The following is a 15,825-nucleotide window of genomic DNA, read 5'->3' as shown; positions in this document are numbered from 1 at the left end:
GTGCGTGTGTGTGCGCGTGTGCGAGTCAGGACCAGAAGGCTCTTCATGATACTCCCACAATTTCACCCCAACCGTGTTCTCTACATCCTAATCAGTGTGAGGCATGCACTGCATCCCAAATGGCACCCTACAACTTATATAATGCATAGGGCTCTGGTCAAAAGGAGTGCACCATATAGGGAATAAGGTCCCATATGGGATGCAGATATACAGCAGGGTCACAGTAACATGCATTTGACCAATTCTTATATAACGGATCAGTAACCATTATATGTGTCATTCTATATGACATGATGGTGGTATGTCTGCATTGCACCCCAGCAGTCGTGAAGAAGCAGTGGAGAGAGACAGGTAGAGATACACTCAGTATACCAAACATTAGGAACACCTTCCTAATATTGAGCTGGACCCCCTCCTTCTCCCTTACCCTCAGAACAACCTCAATTCGTCGGGGCATGGACTCTAACAAGGTGTCGAAATTGTTCCACAGGGATTCTGGCCCATGTTGACTCTCAAGCTTCCCACAGTTGTGTCAAGTTGGCTGGATGTCCTTTGGGTGGTGGGCCATTCTTGAGCGTGAAAACCCCAGCAGCGCTGCAGTTCTTGACACAAACCAGTGCGCCCGGCACCTGCTACCAAACCCCGTTCAACAGCACTTAAATACTTTGTCTTGCCCATTCATCCTGGCATAATACATGTCTCAATTGTCTTAAGGCTTAAACATCCTTCTTTAACCTGTCTCTTCCCCTTCATCTACACTGATTTGAAGTGGATGTAACACGTAACATCAATATGGGATCATAGCTGTCACCTGGATTTAGCTGGTAAGTCTATGTCATGGAAAGAGCAATGTTTTGCATACTCAGTGTAGAGAGATACAGTAGGACCTCCGTGATACGAACATGTCCGATGGAGGTCTGAACTGAAATGTCTGTAACTTTGAAATTCACGGTGCATCAAAGCCTTATAGAAAATATTTATTGCGTCGTTACATGTGTTTTCGAATCATTTAGCCAGACACCGTAAAGTTCATTTTTATTCTTCATTTAATATGTTTACTGGACTGGTTTGATTTAGCCTGTTCAGTTGACTGGTCGGTCCGTAACTCTGAGGTTTGTATCTTTGAGGTTCTGCCGTCGAGAGACAGAGAGGTGGGAAAGTTCTGCCATCAGACTGGCACTCTGTCAGTCTTGTCTATGGCAAGGTGTTGACAGTAGCTGTGATTTTGCCACACAGAGTCGACATACTTTCCCTACACCGCTATGGAGCTCTCCATTGACTGACAGCAGGATGCTCCGGGGTCAAGTTCACCCTGGGTACAGATCTAGGATAAGCTTCCCCTCGCCCAAACCTAACCATAAGTTAGAATGCTAAAGAATGCTAAACTTTTTATCGCTAATATCTCACCTTTGTCATACATTTATTGATTGCAGCCAAGAAATATGATATAAGAGGAGGACATTTGGTATTTTTTTCACCTCAGTGGGAGTTACAATTGCCAAGACCCACCCCTGCCATCTACTAACAAGTATAGGGGCAGCATTTTGGAAGAAATTAAGTTACAGCTATTGCCTTGCGCCTGAAGTTGTAAAACACAATAAAGGTCCTTGCTGGAAGGTAAATGCACATTAGCATTATCAATCCCTATGCTCTACTACAATTCCCTATTCACATCCACTGCCTGTGCTACGCTACAATTCCCTATTCACATCCACTGCCTGTGCTACGCTACAATTCCCTATTCACATCCACTGCCTATGCTACGCTACAATTCCCTATTCACATCCACTGCCTGTGCTACGCTACACTTCCCTATTCATATCCATTCTATACTACACTAAAATTCCCTATTCACATCCACTGCCTATGCTACGCTACAATTCCCTATTCACATCCACTGCCTGTGCTACGCTACACTTCCCTATTCACATCCATTCTATACTACACTAAAATTCCCTATTCACATCCACTGCCTATGCTACGCTACAATTCCCTATTCACATCCACTGCCTGTGCTACGCTACACTTCCCTATTCACATCCACTGCCTATGCTACGCTACAATTCCCTATTCACATCCACTGCCTGTGCTACGCTACACTTCCCTATTCACATCCATTCTATACTACACTAAAATTCCCTATTCACATCCACTACCTGCGCTACGCTACACTTCCCTATTCACATCCACTGCCTGTGCTACGCTACACTTCCCTATTCACATCCATTCTATACTACACTAAAATTCCCTATTCACATCCACTACCTGCGCTACGCTACACTTCCCTATTCACATCCACTGCCTGTGCTACGCTACACTTCCCTATTCACATCCATTCTATACTACACTACAATTTCCTATTCACATCGACTGCCTATGCTGCGCTAATTCCCATTTCCCAGTCATTGTGCCCAAGTGTAAAGCCTGCTGTTCAGCTATTATCCAGTTCTACAGCTCTGCTTCCCCAGGCTGCCCCCATGGGGAGAGGCTGAGCTTGGCGGTGCACCGTGTTGGGGGAAGAGTTTTGAGTAGCCCCCCCTCCTGATCTACCCTGCTGGGACTGATGATGCAGGTCTCACAGAGGGGCCAAGCCAGGGGGCAGGCAGCACGTCAGGGTACACACAGACTGGGACTCACGCCCTCTCCTGTCTTCCTCGGTCTGCCCTCCCGCTTTCTTTCTCTCTCACTCACTCCATGCCTTGTCTTTCTCTCCACAGGCTCTCTCCCTTTTCCTCTGCCCCTTTCTCTTTCCATCTCTCTCTCTGCCCTCAACTTGTTCTCCCTTTCTTGGTTTGCCCTGCATCCCACTCTCTCTTTCCATCCCACTCCCTCTCCTTCTCACCTGAAAATGTTCCCCCTCTCCTAAGCACTGTGCCTCTTTCTCTCCTCCTGTTCCCTCACTTTCTCCACCTCCATTCCCCTCTTTCTTGGAACCCCAATCCTATCTTCTATCCTCACCTCCCTTTCCTTCCCTGTCTGTCCTCATCTACACTCCTGTTTCTTGGCATCCCCTCTTTGCCCTGGCTTTTTCCCCTCCTCTATCCTTCCTTTTCCTGGCATGGCTCTACCGTCTTTAATCCCCTCTGTCTTGGAACCCCTCCCTCTCTATCTTCCGTTTTGTCCTCCCTTTCCTGGCTCTGCCTAGCTTCTGTGCTGGCCTGTGTCTGGGGGCTGTCTCCTTGGCTGGAGGTCAGGTGGGTTCCCTGGGCATTCAGGGTCTTTCCTGAAACCTTATCTACAAAGAGATGGAGCGTGTGTGTGTGTGTGTGTGTGTGTGTGTGTGTGTGGGGGTGAGTGGGGGGGGGGCTACATGGCTTCTCTGCCCAGTGTCTGCCCTTGACTGCATGCCAGAGGGTATCTGTCCAGTGCACACACCAGACCGGATGCATTAGAGAGGGGGTGAGGAGTGTGTGTACAGTCCCTTCAGAAAGTATTCACGCCCCTTGACTTTTTCTACATTTTGTTGTGTTAAAATGGATTGACACAACAAAATGGACCATATAGAGATTGTGTGTCCCTGGCCTATACACAATATCCCATAATGTCAAAGTGGTGTTATGATATTGGAAATCTTTACAAATGATTTAAAAATGAAGAGCCGAAATGTTCTTGAGTCAATAAGTATTCAACCACTTTGTTATGGCAAGCCTAAATAAGTTCAGGAGTAAACATGTGCTTAAATAAGTCACATAATATGTTGCATGGACTCACTCTGTGTGCAATAATAGTGTTTAGAATGATATTTGAATGACCACCTCATCTCTGTTCTCCACACATAGAGTCATCCATAAGGTCCCTCAGTCGAACAGTTCATTTCAAACACAGATTCAACCACATCGACCAGGGACGTTTTCCAATGCCTCACAAAGGGGAGGCAGCGTAGCCTAGTGGTTAGAGCGTTGGACTAGTAACCGAAAGGTTGCAAGTTTGTAATCCCCGAGCTGACAAGGTACAAATCTGTCGTTCTGTCCCTGAACAAGGCAGTTTACCCACTGTTCCGAGGTCGTCATTCAAAATAAAAATGTGTTCTTAACTGACTTGCCAAGTTAAATAAAGGTTTAAAGAAAAAGAAGGGCACCTATTGGTAAATATTTCAAAAGCAGATGCTGAATATCCCTTTGAGCATGGTGAATTAATTAATTACACTATGGATGGTGTATCAATGCACCCAGTCACGACAAAGATACAAGCGTCCTTCCTAACTCAGTTGCCAGAGAGGATGGAGACGGCTCAGGGATTTGACCATGAGATCAATGGTGACTTTAAAACAGTTGCAGAGTTTAATGGCTGTGATAGGAGAAAACTGAGGATGGATCAACAACATTGCAGTTGCTCCACAATATGAACTTAAATTACATAAAAGGGAAAAGGGGATACCTCGTCAGTTGTCCAACTGAATGTATTCAACTAAATTGTGTCTTCCATAGTGAAAAGATTGAAGAAAATATTCCAATACACACATCCTGTTTGCAATAAGTCACTGAAGTAAAACTGCAAAAAACGTGGCAAAGAAATTAACTGTATGTCCTGAATTCAAAGAGCTTTGTTTGGGGCAAATCCAACAACACATCACTAAGTGTCACTCTTCATATTTTCAAGCATGGTGGTGGCTACATCATGTTATGGGTATGCTTGTCATTGGCAAGGAATAGGGAGTATTTTAGGATAAAAATAAACGGAATAGAGCTAAGCACAGGCAAAATCCTAGAGGAAAACCTGGGTCTGCTTTCCACCAGACACTGGGAGACAAATGTACGTTTCAGCAGGGCAATAACCGAAAGGCCAAATTTACACTGGAGTTGCTGACCAAGATGACATGGAAAGTTCCTGAGTTGCCAAGTTACAGTTTTGACTTAATTCGACTTGAAAATCTATTGCAGGATTTGAAAATGGCTGTTTGGCAATGATCAAAAACCATCTTGACAGAGCTTGAAATTTATTTTCAAAAGAATAATGTGAAAGTATTGTATAATCTATGTGTGCAAAGCTCTTAGAGGCTTACCCAGAAAGAGTCACAGCTGTAATTGCTGTCAAAGGTGATTCTAATATGTGTTGACTCAGCGGGTTCAATACTTCGGTAATAAGACACACTAGTATTTTTATTATTCTAATCATTTTGGGGACGAAAGTTAAAAATGGTCTTCCGCTTTGACATTCCAGAGTATTTTGTGTAGATCGTTGACAAAAAAAAGACAATTACATCCATTTTAATCCAACTTTGTAACACAATAAAATGTGGGGGAAGAGTCAAGGGGTGTGAATACTTTCTGAAGGCAATCTGTGTGTGCGTGCATATGAGTGCCTATGTCTGTGTGTATATCCCTGAGGCATGGGTTTTACATTGCTGCATTTATCATGACGCTGCCAAACACACACACGCGCATAAATATCCACGCTCGACCTCAATCACTTCAGCGCTTTGTATCAAGAGCACTCGATGAATGATGGGGCTGAGACTCGAGAGAACGAACGAGAGCCAACACCTGAGTGGGTTACCGCGGTGACAGCTAATGGAACAGTTGGCCGGTGTGCATGGCAGTTTTTTTGGTTCATCCGCGGTACAATTAATTGGCCAGGTGGCCCTCTGGGACCTGTAGGCAAGTTGTTTTATAATATACAGTGGGGCAAAAAAGTATTTAGTCAGCCACCAATTGTGCAAGTTCTCCCACTTAAAAAAATGAGAGAGGCCTGTAATTTTCATCATAGGTACACTTCAACTATGACAGACAAAATGAGGAAAAAAAATCCAGAAAATCACATTGTAGGATTTTTAATGAATTTATTTGCAAATGATTTGGTATTTGGTCACCTACAAACAAGCAATATTTCTGGCTCTCACAGACCTGCACCTGTTTGAACTTGTTATCAGTATAAAAGACACCTGTCCACAACCTTAAACAGTCACACTCCAAACTCCACTATGGCCAAGACCAAAGAGCTGTCAAAGGACACCAGAAACAAAATTGTAGACCTGCACCAGGCTGGTAAGACTGAATCTGCAATAGGTAAGCAGCTTGGTTTGAAGAAATCAACTGTGGGAGCAATTATTAGGAAATGGAAGACATACAAGACCACTGATAATATCCCTCGATCTGGGGCTCCACGCAAGATCTCACCCCGTGGGGTCAAAATGATCACAAGAACGGTGAGCAAAAATCCCAAAACCACACGGGGGGACCTAGTGAATGACCTGCAGAGAGCTGGGACCAAAGTAACAAAGCCTACCATCAGTAACACACTACGCTGCCAGTGACTCAAATCCTGCAGTGCCAGACGTGTCCCCCTGCTTAAGCCAGTACATGTCCAGGCCCGTCTGAAGTTTGCTAGAGAGCATTTGGATGATCCAGAAGAAGATTGGGAGAATGTCATATGTTCAGATGAAACCAAAATAGAACTTTTTGGTAAAAACTCAACTCGTCGTGTTTGGAGGACAAAGAATGCTGAGTTGCATCCAAAGAACACCATACCTACTGTGAAGCATTGGGGTAGAAACATCATGCTTTGGGGCTGTTTTTCTGCAAAGGGACAAGAACGACTGATCCGTGTAAAGGAAAGAATGGGGCCATGTATCGTGAGATTTTGAGTGAAAACCTCCTTCCATCAACAAGGGCATTGAAGATGAAACGTGGCTGGGTCTTTCAGCATGACAATGATCCCAAACACACCGCCCGGGCAACGAAGGAGTGGCTTCGTAAGAAGCATTTCAAGGTCCTGGAGTGGCCTAGCCAGTCTCCAGATCTCAACCCCATAGAAAATCTTTGGAGGGAGTAGAAAGTCCGTGTTGCCCAGCAACAGACCCAAAACATCACTGCTCTAGAGGAAATATGCATGGAGGAATGGGCCAAAATACCAGCAACAGTGTGTGAAAACCTTGTGAAGACTTACAGAAAACTTTTGACCTCTGTCATTGCCAACAAAGGGTATATAACAAAGTATTGAGATAAACTTTCGTTATTGACCAAATACTTATTTTCCACCATAATTTGCAAATAAATTCATTAAAAATCCTACAAACATCCTCTCATTTTGCCTGTCATAGTTGAAGTGTACTTTTGATGAAAATTACAGTCCTCTCTCATCTTTTTAAGTGGGAGAACTTGCACAATTGGTGGCTGACTAAATACTTCCCCCCCCCACTGTATGCCAGTATAATACACACATAAGAGTTGTAGTTCTCTGTAGTTCAGTACCTGAGGGTTTTGGTGGTCATGTCGATAGCGGTGATTCCGTGATACATCAGCGTCTCGCTCCACACCGGGTTCAGAGTGTTCTTCAGTGTTTTGGTGCGGAGCTTGTTTGCCTGCAGGGGACGAACGTGAGGAGAGAGGGTTGAGAGATGGAAAGGGAGACGAGGAGGAGAGAAAGGATTGGGATAAGAGGGAGAGAGGAGAGAGAGAGTATAGAAAACAGTGTGTCTGGGAGCATAGGGGAAAGAAATGGGTGATCGAGAAAGTGACAGGTGGGAAGAGATGAGAGAGAGAGAGAGAGAGAGAGAGAGAGAGAGAGAGAGAGAGAGAGGTGAGGCAATTGGGGAAGAGTACGAGGGAGTTGAGATGATAGACAGAGAGATAAGAGGGAAATAATTAGAGAGAGAGAGAGAAACTTATTTTTTCTCCTTCCCTCAGGAAATGGTAGACATCTGCTCACCTACTTTATAGAGGAGGACAGGGGGCTTCCCCACTTCACCTGTCTGTCTGTCTGTCTGTCTGTCTGTCTGTCTGTCTGTCTGTCTGTCTGTCTGTCTGTCTGTCTGTCTCCCTAGCCTGTTGCTAGCACCACTACCAGCCAGACCCACAAACAAGCACTAAGCTAATGCTAACACAACACACCACACCTGTCAATTTACCCGCTCTAACACAATTAGCATGAAAAATCAAAGCCCCTCAATGAAGAAAGGCCTAGCGTTACTGTCCGATAATGCTACGCTAACTTCCCCTTCATGAATGATTGAGAAGGCAGGGTTTTCACATTAGCCAGCTCTAGACTATTTTCCATTATAAGCTGCCTCCAGGATGTGCTGCTGTTTTACATATTTCATTTATTTTCTCGGTTACACAACGGCTGTTTTTTTTCCGTTTCGTTGCCGAGACCAGGCACGCTTCCTCACTTACTCAGCCTTGAATCCCCCCCAGTGCACACACACACATCATACATAAAAACACACACACACAGACACACATGCACACGCACACGCACGCACACACAAGAGAGTGGAGAACTGTATACTCTCGAGGTACTGAAGCACGAGCCTAAATCCCCACTCCCCGGGGCATTCTGGTGCTCCAGAGCTAATTACCTCTCTCTCTCCATCCTTCAGTCTCTCTCTTTCTCTTTCTCTAAACATCTCTGTCTCTCTCTATTTCTCTTTCTCTAAACATCTCTGTCTCTCTCTCTCTTTCTCTAAACATCTCTGTCTCTCTCTATTTCTCTTTCTCTAAACATCTCTGTCTCTCTCTATTTCTTTTTCTCTAAACATCTCTGTCTCTCTCTATTTCTCTTTCTCTAAACATCTCTGTCTCTCTCTATTTCTCTTTCTCTAAAAATCTCTGTCTCTCTCTCTCTTTCTCTAAACATCTCTGTCTCTCTCTCTTTCTCTAAACACCTCTGTCTCTCTGTCTTTCTCTTTCTCTAAACATCTCTGTCTCTCTCTCTTTCTCTAAACACCTCTGTCTCTCTGTTTCTCTAAACATCTCTGTCTCTCTGTTTCTCTTTCTCTAAACATCTCTCTCTCTCTCTCTCTTTCTCTTTCTCTTTCTCTAAACATCTCTCTCTCTTTCTCTTAACATCTGTCTTTCTCTCTTTCTCTAAACATCTCTCTCTCTCTCTCTTTCTCTTTCTCTAAACATCTCTGTCTCTCTCTCTCTCTCTTTCTCTCTCTCTCTCTTTCTTCCTCAAATCCCCCCCCGTCTCTTCCTCCATTCCTCACTCTTTTTCCTCCTCTTCCTTATCTTTTTCACCTATACCACCAGGTACATTCTCTTCCAAAACAGCATATGGTGTCAGCAAAAATCACCTGCCTGGCTCCCCTCCCTCTTCATCTCCATCTATCTCTTTCTCTCACCTGCTCCCTTCCCCCCATCATCAATGATGTTACATGTTTCCCTAAATATTTCATCTTTAGCCCTCCGCCTCTCCCTCACCCCCCCCCCCATCCATCTATATGGACCCTCTCCATCTCTTCCTCTCTTCCTCTCTCTCCTGTTCCCCCGAGCTCACGCACACAACTGGCTAAGACTGTGACTCAGAAAGCTCATTCTCCATGCGCCACAATTAGGACAGGGAGCAGATGAGAACGTCGAGCCGGGGAGACACCACGAACCTCTCTCACGGCTCTCTCTATTTTCACCTCTCTCTCTCTTTCTTTCTCCCTGTCCTCTATCTCTCTCTCTCTTCCTCTCTGTGTAATGTGTGAGTGTGTGTGAGGAGGAGAGAATGTGTAAAGGCGTGTGTTGTGTTTTTGTGCATGAGCGAGAGAGCAAGTGTGTGTTTCTGTGGAGGTGTGTTTAGTCAGGTGTGTCTGTCCATGTTGAGCCCAGCGTTCCTTTAGTATGAGTGATCATCTTGTTCCCCTGTATGTGTGGACGCTGGTGTTTGAAGGAGTGTGTGGGAGTCTATGTGGGAGTATCTCTGTGTGTGAGTGTGTGTGAGTTAGAAAAAAATAGAAAGGTGGAGAGGGGAGAGTGTGTGTGTGTGTGCTCGTGCCCCTGTGTGTGCAAGATGGTGTGTACGGGTGTGAGTCCCTCCCTGCCGTCTGCCAGCCCCCCCTGTCATCCTCTGTTTCACACTCACGTGCTCCCCACTCCTCGGCGCTGTAGACTCGTGTGGTCGATATTTACCAAACGGGGGTTTGTGGGTACTTACGTATGTGCTGACGTACGCCCCCCCCCCACCACCTGCCCTCGCCTGTTGACGTGAGTAGCGTAACAATCGGCGCTGTTTCCATGACAACCACCCGCTGCTGTCCTCCCTTCACCCGTCTCCCCCCTCCTCCCTGCTCCCTCCCTCCTTCTCTCCCCCTTTACCTCCCGCCCTCCTCCTCGGCACTGTGTTGCTATTCCAAGGTCATAGAGGGTCACAGAGAGAGAGATAGTGACAGAGATGGGGACGGAGGGCGGTGTGGAATAAAGGGGGGAGTGTATAAACAGAAGCAGACCTAATAGCTTTGTTGCTGTATTTTTGGGGGGTTTGACCACAGACATTGTGTTTATAATACCGGTCTCTATCTCTATGCGGCTATCACAACTTACTTAGATGTTGACCCAAACCCAAGATGGCCGCCACCAACAAACAACCACCTGATAAGATTTTGTGTCGGCTGCCAAATCCTCCCGACCGTTCACAAGAACAACTCCGAAAAATCTAAACAAAGCCAGTAAAGTGGGACCAAAATATTGCCGTGGAGCATAGAGAAATACCACATTATCCAGCAAAGTGCCAAAACAACTCCTTTTCAATAGTCGATGTAGCTTGTCAACGTGCTACATTAGCTAGCTAGTTACATTTAGCTATAAAGCCAAAGCCCATTTTTTCCAAGTACATGGACTTGCCAGCCAAATAGAAAAAGTAGCCAGACAGAGAGTTACCAGGCTGGGGAAGAAAAAAAAATCAGAACAAGCAAGATTTTGCCACGATTTCTTCTGAAATACACAGCTAAATTATTGAATAGTGTAACAAATTTACCTCCCAGATTTGTAAAATAAATTGTGGTATTGAATAGAAAGACTCATTTACAATTGAAATTACTGGAAATGTATGAATTCAGTCTGTTGTAAAATGATGCAGAAACAAAACTTAAGAATGGGAAGCATAAAAATAGCGCACATAGAACATATTTACTGCTTCTTAGACTTGTGTTCAATGAGAATGACAGATCTAACTAATTTCTATGTGAATTTAGTAGGGTCACCCACTTTGAGGGAAGGCGGTAGAGTAGTAATTTAGTCCGAAAAACTAGTTTAGTCTACTCTTTCAATGTAATTTATTGTGGCAAAAACTACATCTAGTCTACTCTTTCAATTTACTTTGTTGTGGCAAAAACCTAAGAAAAAAGGTTGTGTTCTGTCAAGTAAACATGGATTCCATGTTGAGAATCAACAATATAGAATTGCAGGAAAATGGTTTTAAAAATGCTGCTGTATAAGTGCTGTAGCATGCCAGCGGCATACTTTATGTATACGGTAGCTAAGAAAGTAAGTGTATGTTGTGTAGTAAGCTGTTAGTAGCCCATGTGTCTCACCCTAAGTATTTGGTCCCTCTAGCCCTCAAAACTTAGCCTGCTGTTCTGACTTGGTGGTGCACAAATAGCCTATAGCCTGTTTTAGAGAAATGTCATCATCGAATATTGTAAGAGCTTATGTTCCCCGTTATTTATCCTACGGTTCTGACTTGGTGTACAGGGAGAATACAGTAAGAAAGGCCCATGTTCTGAATTCTGTTGCTGTGCATTTCAAAAGTGCAGAACGAATAGGCATATCATCCGTCTCAGCTCTCTCATGTCTTAATCAAAATGATGGCTTGTAAGAATGCTATTCATTGACTACAGCTCAGCAAGAAAAGGACCCTGGAACTAAACACCTCCCTCTGCAACTGGATCCTGGACTTTGTGACGGGCCTTCAACCAGGTGGTAAGGGTAGGTAACAACACATCCGCCACACTGATCCCCTCAGGGGCGCGTGCTCAGTCCCCTCCTGTACTCCCTGTGCACTCATGACTGCACAGCCAGGCACGACTCCAACACCATCATTACGTTTGATGATGACACAACAGTGGTTGGCATGATCACAGAGAATGACGAGACAGCCTATAGGAAGGAGGTCAGAGACCTGGCTGTGTGGTGCCAGGACAACAACCTCTTCCTCAACGTGATCAAGACATAGGAGATGATTGTGGACTACAGGAAAAGGAGGACTGAGCATGCCCCCATTCTCATTGATGGGGTTGTAGTGGAGAAGGTTGAGAGCTTCAAGTTCCTTGGTGTCCACGTCACCAAAATTACATGATACAAGCACACCAAGATACTTGTGAAGAGGGCACGACAAAACCTATTCCCCCTTAGGAGACTGAAAATATTTGGCATGGGTCCTCAGATCCCTAAAAGGTTCTACAGCTGCACCATCGAGAACATCCTGACTGGTTGCATCACTGCCTGGTATGGCAACAACTCGGCCTCCGACCGCAAGGCACTACAGAGGCTAGTGCATACGGCCCAGTACATCAATTGGGCCAAGTTTCCTGCCATCCAGGACCTCTATACCAGGTGGTGTCAGAGGAAGGTCCTACAAATTGTCAAAGACCCCAGCCACCCTAGTCACAGACTCTTCTCTCTGCTACCGGAGTGCCAAGTCTAGGTCCAAGAGGCTTCTAAACAACTTCTACCCCCAAGCCATAAGACTCCTGAACATCTAATCAAATGGCTACCCAGACTATTTGCATTGCACCCCCCCTCACCCCCTCTTTTACACCGCTGCTACTCTCTGATATTATCTATAACTCAACCTACATGTACATATTACCTCAATTACCTCGACTAACCGGTGCCCCCGCACATTGACCCTGTACCGGTACCCCCTGTATGTAGTCTCGCTATTATTTTACTGCTGCTCTTTAATTACTTGTTCCTTTCTTATTCTTATTCATATTTTTTAAACTGCATTGTTGGTTAGGGGCTTGTAAGTAATCATTTCACTGTAAGGTCTACACCTGTTGTATTCGTGGCATGTGACTAATACAATTTGATTTGATTTGGATCATCCGTCTCAGCTCGCTCATCATTTCCTTATGCCATAGTTTGGACATCTCCATTGTTTGACTGCTTATACATGTATATGGATATCGCGTTAGTATCTTATTCATCATTTTAGACAATGTTAGAATGGCGCATTTCATTGTTTTGCTTACTTTGTGTAGCCTATTGAAATTCACTCAGTGTGGTTTTCTCCACCAGGAAGGAATACTGCAGCATGGTCTGTAGCCATGCTTGCCAATGACAGCCTCTTCACATTCAAATATTTTTGTTCAACGAAAGGTTTATGTAATTCCAGGACATATATCTATAAAAGTGGAGCCTTTTTGATAGTATTTTCCTTCCTTTTAAGACCACATAATAAAATACTACAAACGGTATGCTAACAGCTCTCTCTCTCTCTCTCTCTCTCTCTCTCTCTCTCCCGCTCTCTCTCTCGACAAAGAATGGTATAGTTAAGGCCTCAACATCTTGCAGAATTGATCGGAACTCAAATCTATCAGAATATCTCTTACAGTCCATTTTGAAAGTGCTGACCGAATAGGCACTTGCTCATACATAGAGCTAAGTGTGGTAATGAGATAAATAATCTACCCTTACCCCCGAGTTCTACTGGTGAACATACAATCACTGGAGAACAAACTGGACAAGCTCTGATCTATCCTACCAATGGGACCGGAAGAACTGTAATATCCTATGTTTCTCGGAGTCGTGGCTGAACAAGGACATGGATAATATAGCTGGTTTTTCTATGCATCGTCAAGACCGCAAGGCAGCGTCAGGTAAGGTTGGGGGGGGAGAGCTGTGACTCTCTGTTAACAACAAAATAACTGCGCAATCTGTAATATTAAGGAAGTCTCGAGGTTCTGCTCGGCTGAGTTAAAATATCTCATGATAAGCTGTAGCCAGGGTTCCCCAACTGGCCCCCCAAGCTTCATGAGCAAAATAATAAAAGAAAAAACGTTTTTTGTTTATTGTTATAATTTTTTATTGTTGGACATAAAAGACTGTAGAAACTTGAAATTAGTATGATTTTGTCAAACATTATATCTGTTTGGGCATCTTGTGGTCAATTTGCGGTCCTACAAATTATTTGTAATTATTTTCTGGCCCCCAAGAAAATAATTGAACCACGGCTGAATCTAGTTGATGATCCTTGATATAGAACATACTATTTACCAAGAGTCAAGCTGTCTATTTACCACCACAAACCAATACAGGCACTGGGACTGCACTGAACTAGTTGTATAGGGCCGTAAGCAAACAAGAAAATACTAATCGAGAGGCGGCGTTCCTAGTGGCTGGTGACTTTAATGAAGGGAAACGGAAACACGTTTTACCTCATTTCTACCAGCATGTCACCTGTGCAGCTAGAGGAGACACAAGTCTATATCACCTTTACTCCACACACAGAAACGCATACAAAGCTCGCCCTCCATTTGGACAATCTGACTATGACTCTATCCTCCTAATTCCTGTTTACAAGCAAAAACTCAAACGAGAAGTACCAGTGACGTGCTCAATACAGAATTGGTCCGATGAGCTACAGGACTGTTTTGCTAGCACAGACTGGAGTTATATATTTTGTTATTAAAATAAATAAACAAAGGAATACGCGCCTGTATTTATCTGATTGAGTTTATCACATCAGTCACCGGCTTCATTAATAAGTGCCTCGATGAGGTTGTCCCCACAGTGACCGTGGCAGCACAGGGGAGTCAGAGGTGAATCTCACGATAAAACAAGGCAGCGGGAGACCGTTTTGTGGTGCTCAAACAAAAGCTGTTCTTTAATAAAGGTTACTTTAATTGCTGTTTGGAATTTAGCAATTTTACCTGCATCTTGGTTTTGTCTTCTCCCAAACTTTGACTGCAGCCAACCAGCGGTGTTTCCCTGTCATCACTCACTTTGTGACTGTCAGGCTCATGTCCCATCAATAGATCACTAGAAGATGCATACTAGCAGGAGAAGACTATACAGACGTTTCTGACTAGCGAGTTGAAACATTTACATGAAAAGAAGCCTCGTTAGTTGGAGAAAGTAGTCAGTTCAGTCTGTTGTTTTAGCCGACAGCCGACGCTTATGGAAAACCCTGATTAAACCCAGTGTGTCACGAATATCACCGAAGGTGGCTCCCCTTCCCGTTCGGGTGGCGCTTGGCGGTCGTCATCACCGGTCTACTAGCTGCCACCGATCCCTTTTCCCTTTTTGTTTGGTTTTGTCTAATTGTTTTCACCTGTTTCTTGTTGGGGTTTTTACGTTGGTGTTATTTAAGTCCGATTAGCCCGCTTGTGTATGTGCGGGCTTGTTTCTGTTATGTAAGAGGTGTTCTTTATTATTGTGTGTTTTCCGCTGGTTAGATACCAGTGTGTACTTAGGTGGAGTGTATTACGCCTGTGTTCGGGGTCACCTATTGTACGGTTTCGGTTGGACATTAAAGCTGTTTTTTCCTGTATCCTCTGCTCTCTGCGCCTGACTCTACACCCATTCCCTCTTTCAGCGTTACACAGTGCTTTGGCCAAACACACAGGTGGTATTGTCTGTCCACTAAACAGCAGAGAAGCACTCAAAATTCAACACATTATCCATAATATATGCAACTGGATTCATTTCAAAATGGATTTATTTTAAAATTGACTATGTCCGTGAAAGTATGGCAATAATTTCTATGACTCTTAAGTGCCGTGCTACTGCTGGCGTCAGGAAGCACTCTCCCGTCTGTTCGATATGTTATGGTGGTTTAGGTAAGACCGTTTAGCACTTCACTGTGATGCTGTTTCAGTGGAAAGAAACACGCACACGACTAACACACTGGGTTCCACTAATATGGAAGCTGATGAGGGATTAGGAAGGTTGTAGTGACCTTGCTTGCTCCAGGCAGGAGGTGGAGCTTGACGTATGGATCGGCCAGTCCGTTGGAGTCCATGGCCTTTAGTCCCTGTGGAGACACACACAGGCATGGTTACAGACGCATGCACACACACACACATATATATATAGTGAGACACACACACACATAGACACACACACACATAGACACACACACACACACACACACACACACACACACACACACACACAC

At 44.5% G+C, this 15,825-nt stretch overlaps 1 protein-coding gene across 2 annotated transcripts in view; it reads right to left on the bottom strand.

Annotated features, from left to right (window-relative positions):
• Positions 1–15,825, bottom strand: part of LOC135506740 (double C2-like domain-containing protein beta) — a 52,417-nt gene that overhangs the window by 29,996 nt on the left and 6,596 nt on the right. For both annotated transcript variants that reach the window (XM_064926088.1, XM_064926089.1), the window contains exons 4-5: positions 15,607–15,681; positions 7,191–7,300 (exon numbers count right to left, since the gene is read on the bottom strand). In XM_064926088.1, coding sequence (XP_064782160.1) covers positions 7,191–7,300; positions 15,607–15,681 — 185 coding nt within the window. The remainder of the gene's footprint in view (positions 1–7,190; positions 7,301–15,606; positions 15,682–15,825) is intronic.

This window comes from Oncorhynchus masou, chromosome 20 (assembly GCF_036934945.1).
Source record: "Oncorhynchus masou masou isolate Uvic2021 chromosome 20, UVic_Omas_1.1, whole genome shotgun sequence".
Lineage (NCBI taxonomy): Eukaryota > Metazoa > Chordata > Actinopteri > Salmoniformes > Salmonidae > Oncorhynchus > Oncorhynchus masou.
The sequence above is the reverse complement of the archived record's forward strand: the minus strand, read 5'-3'. Positions and strand labels throughout refer to the sequence as shown.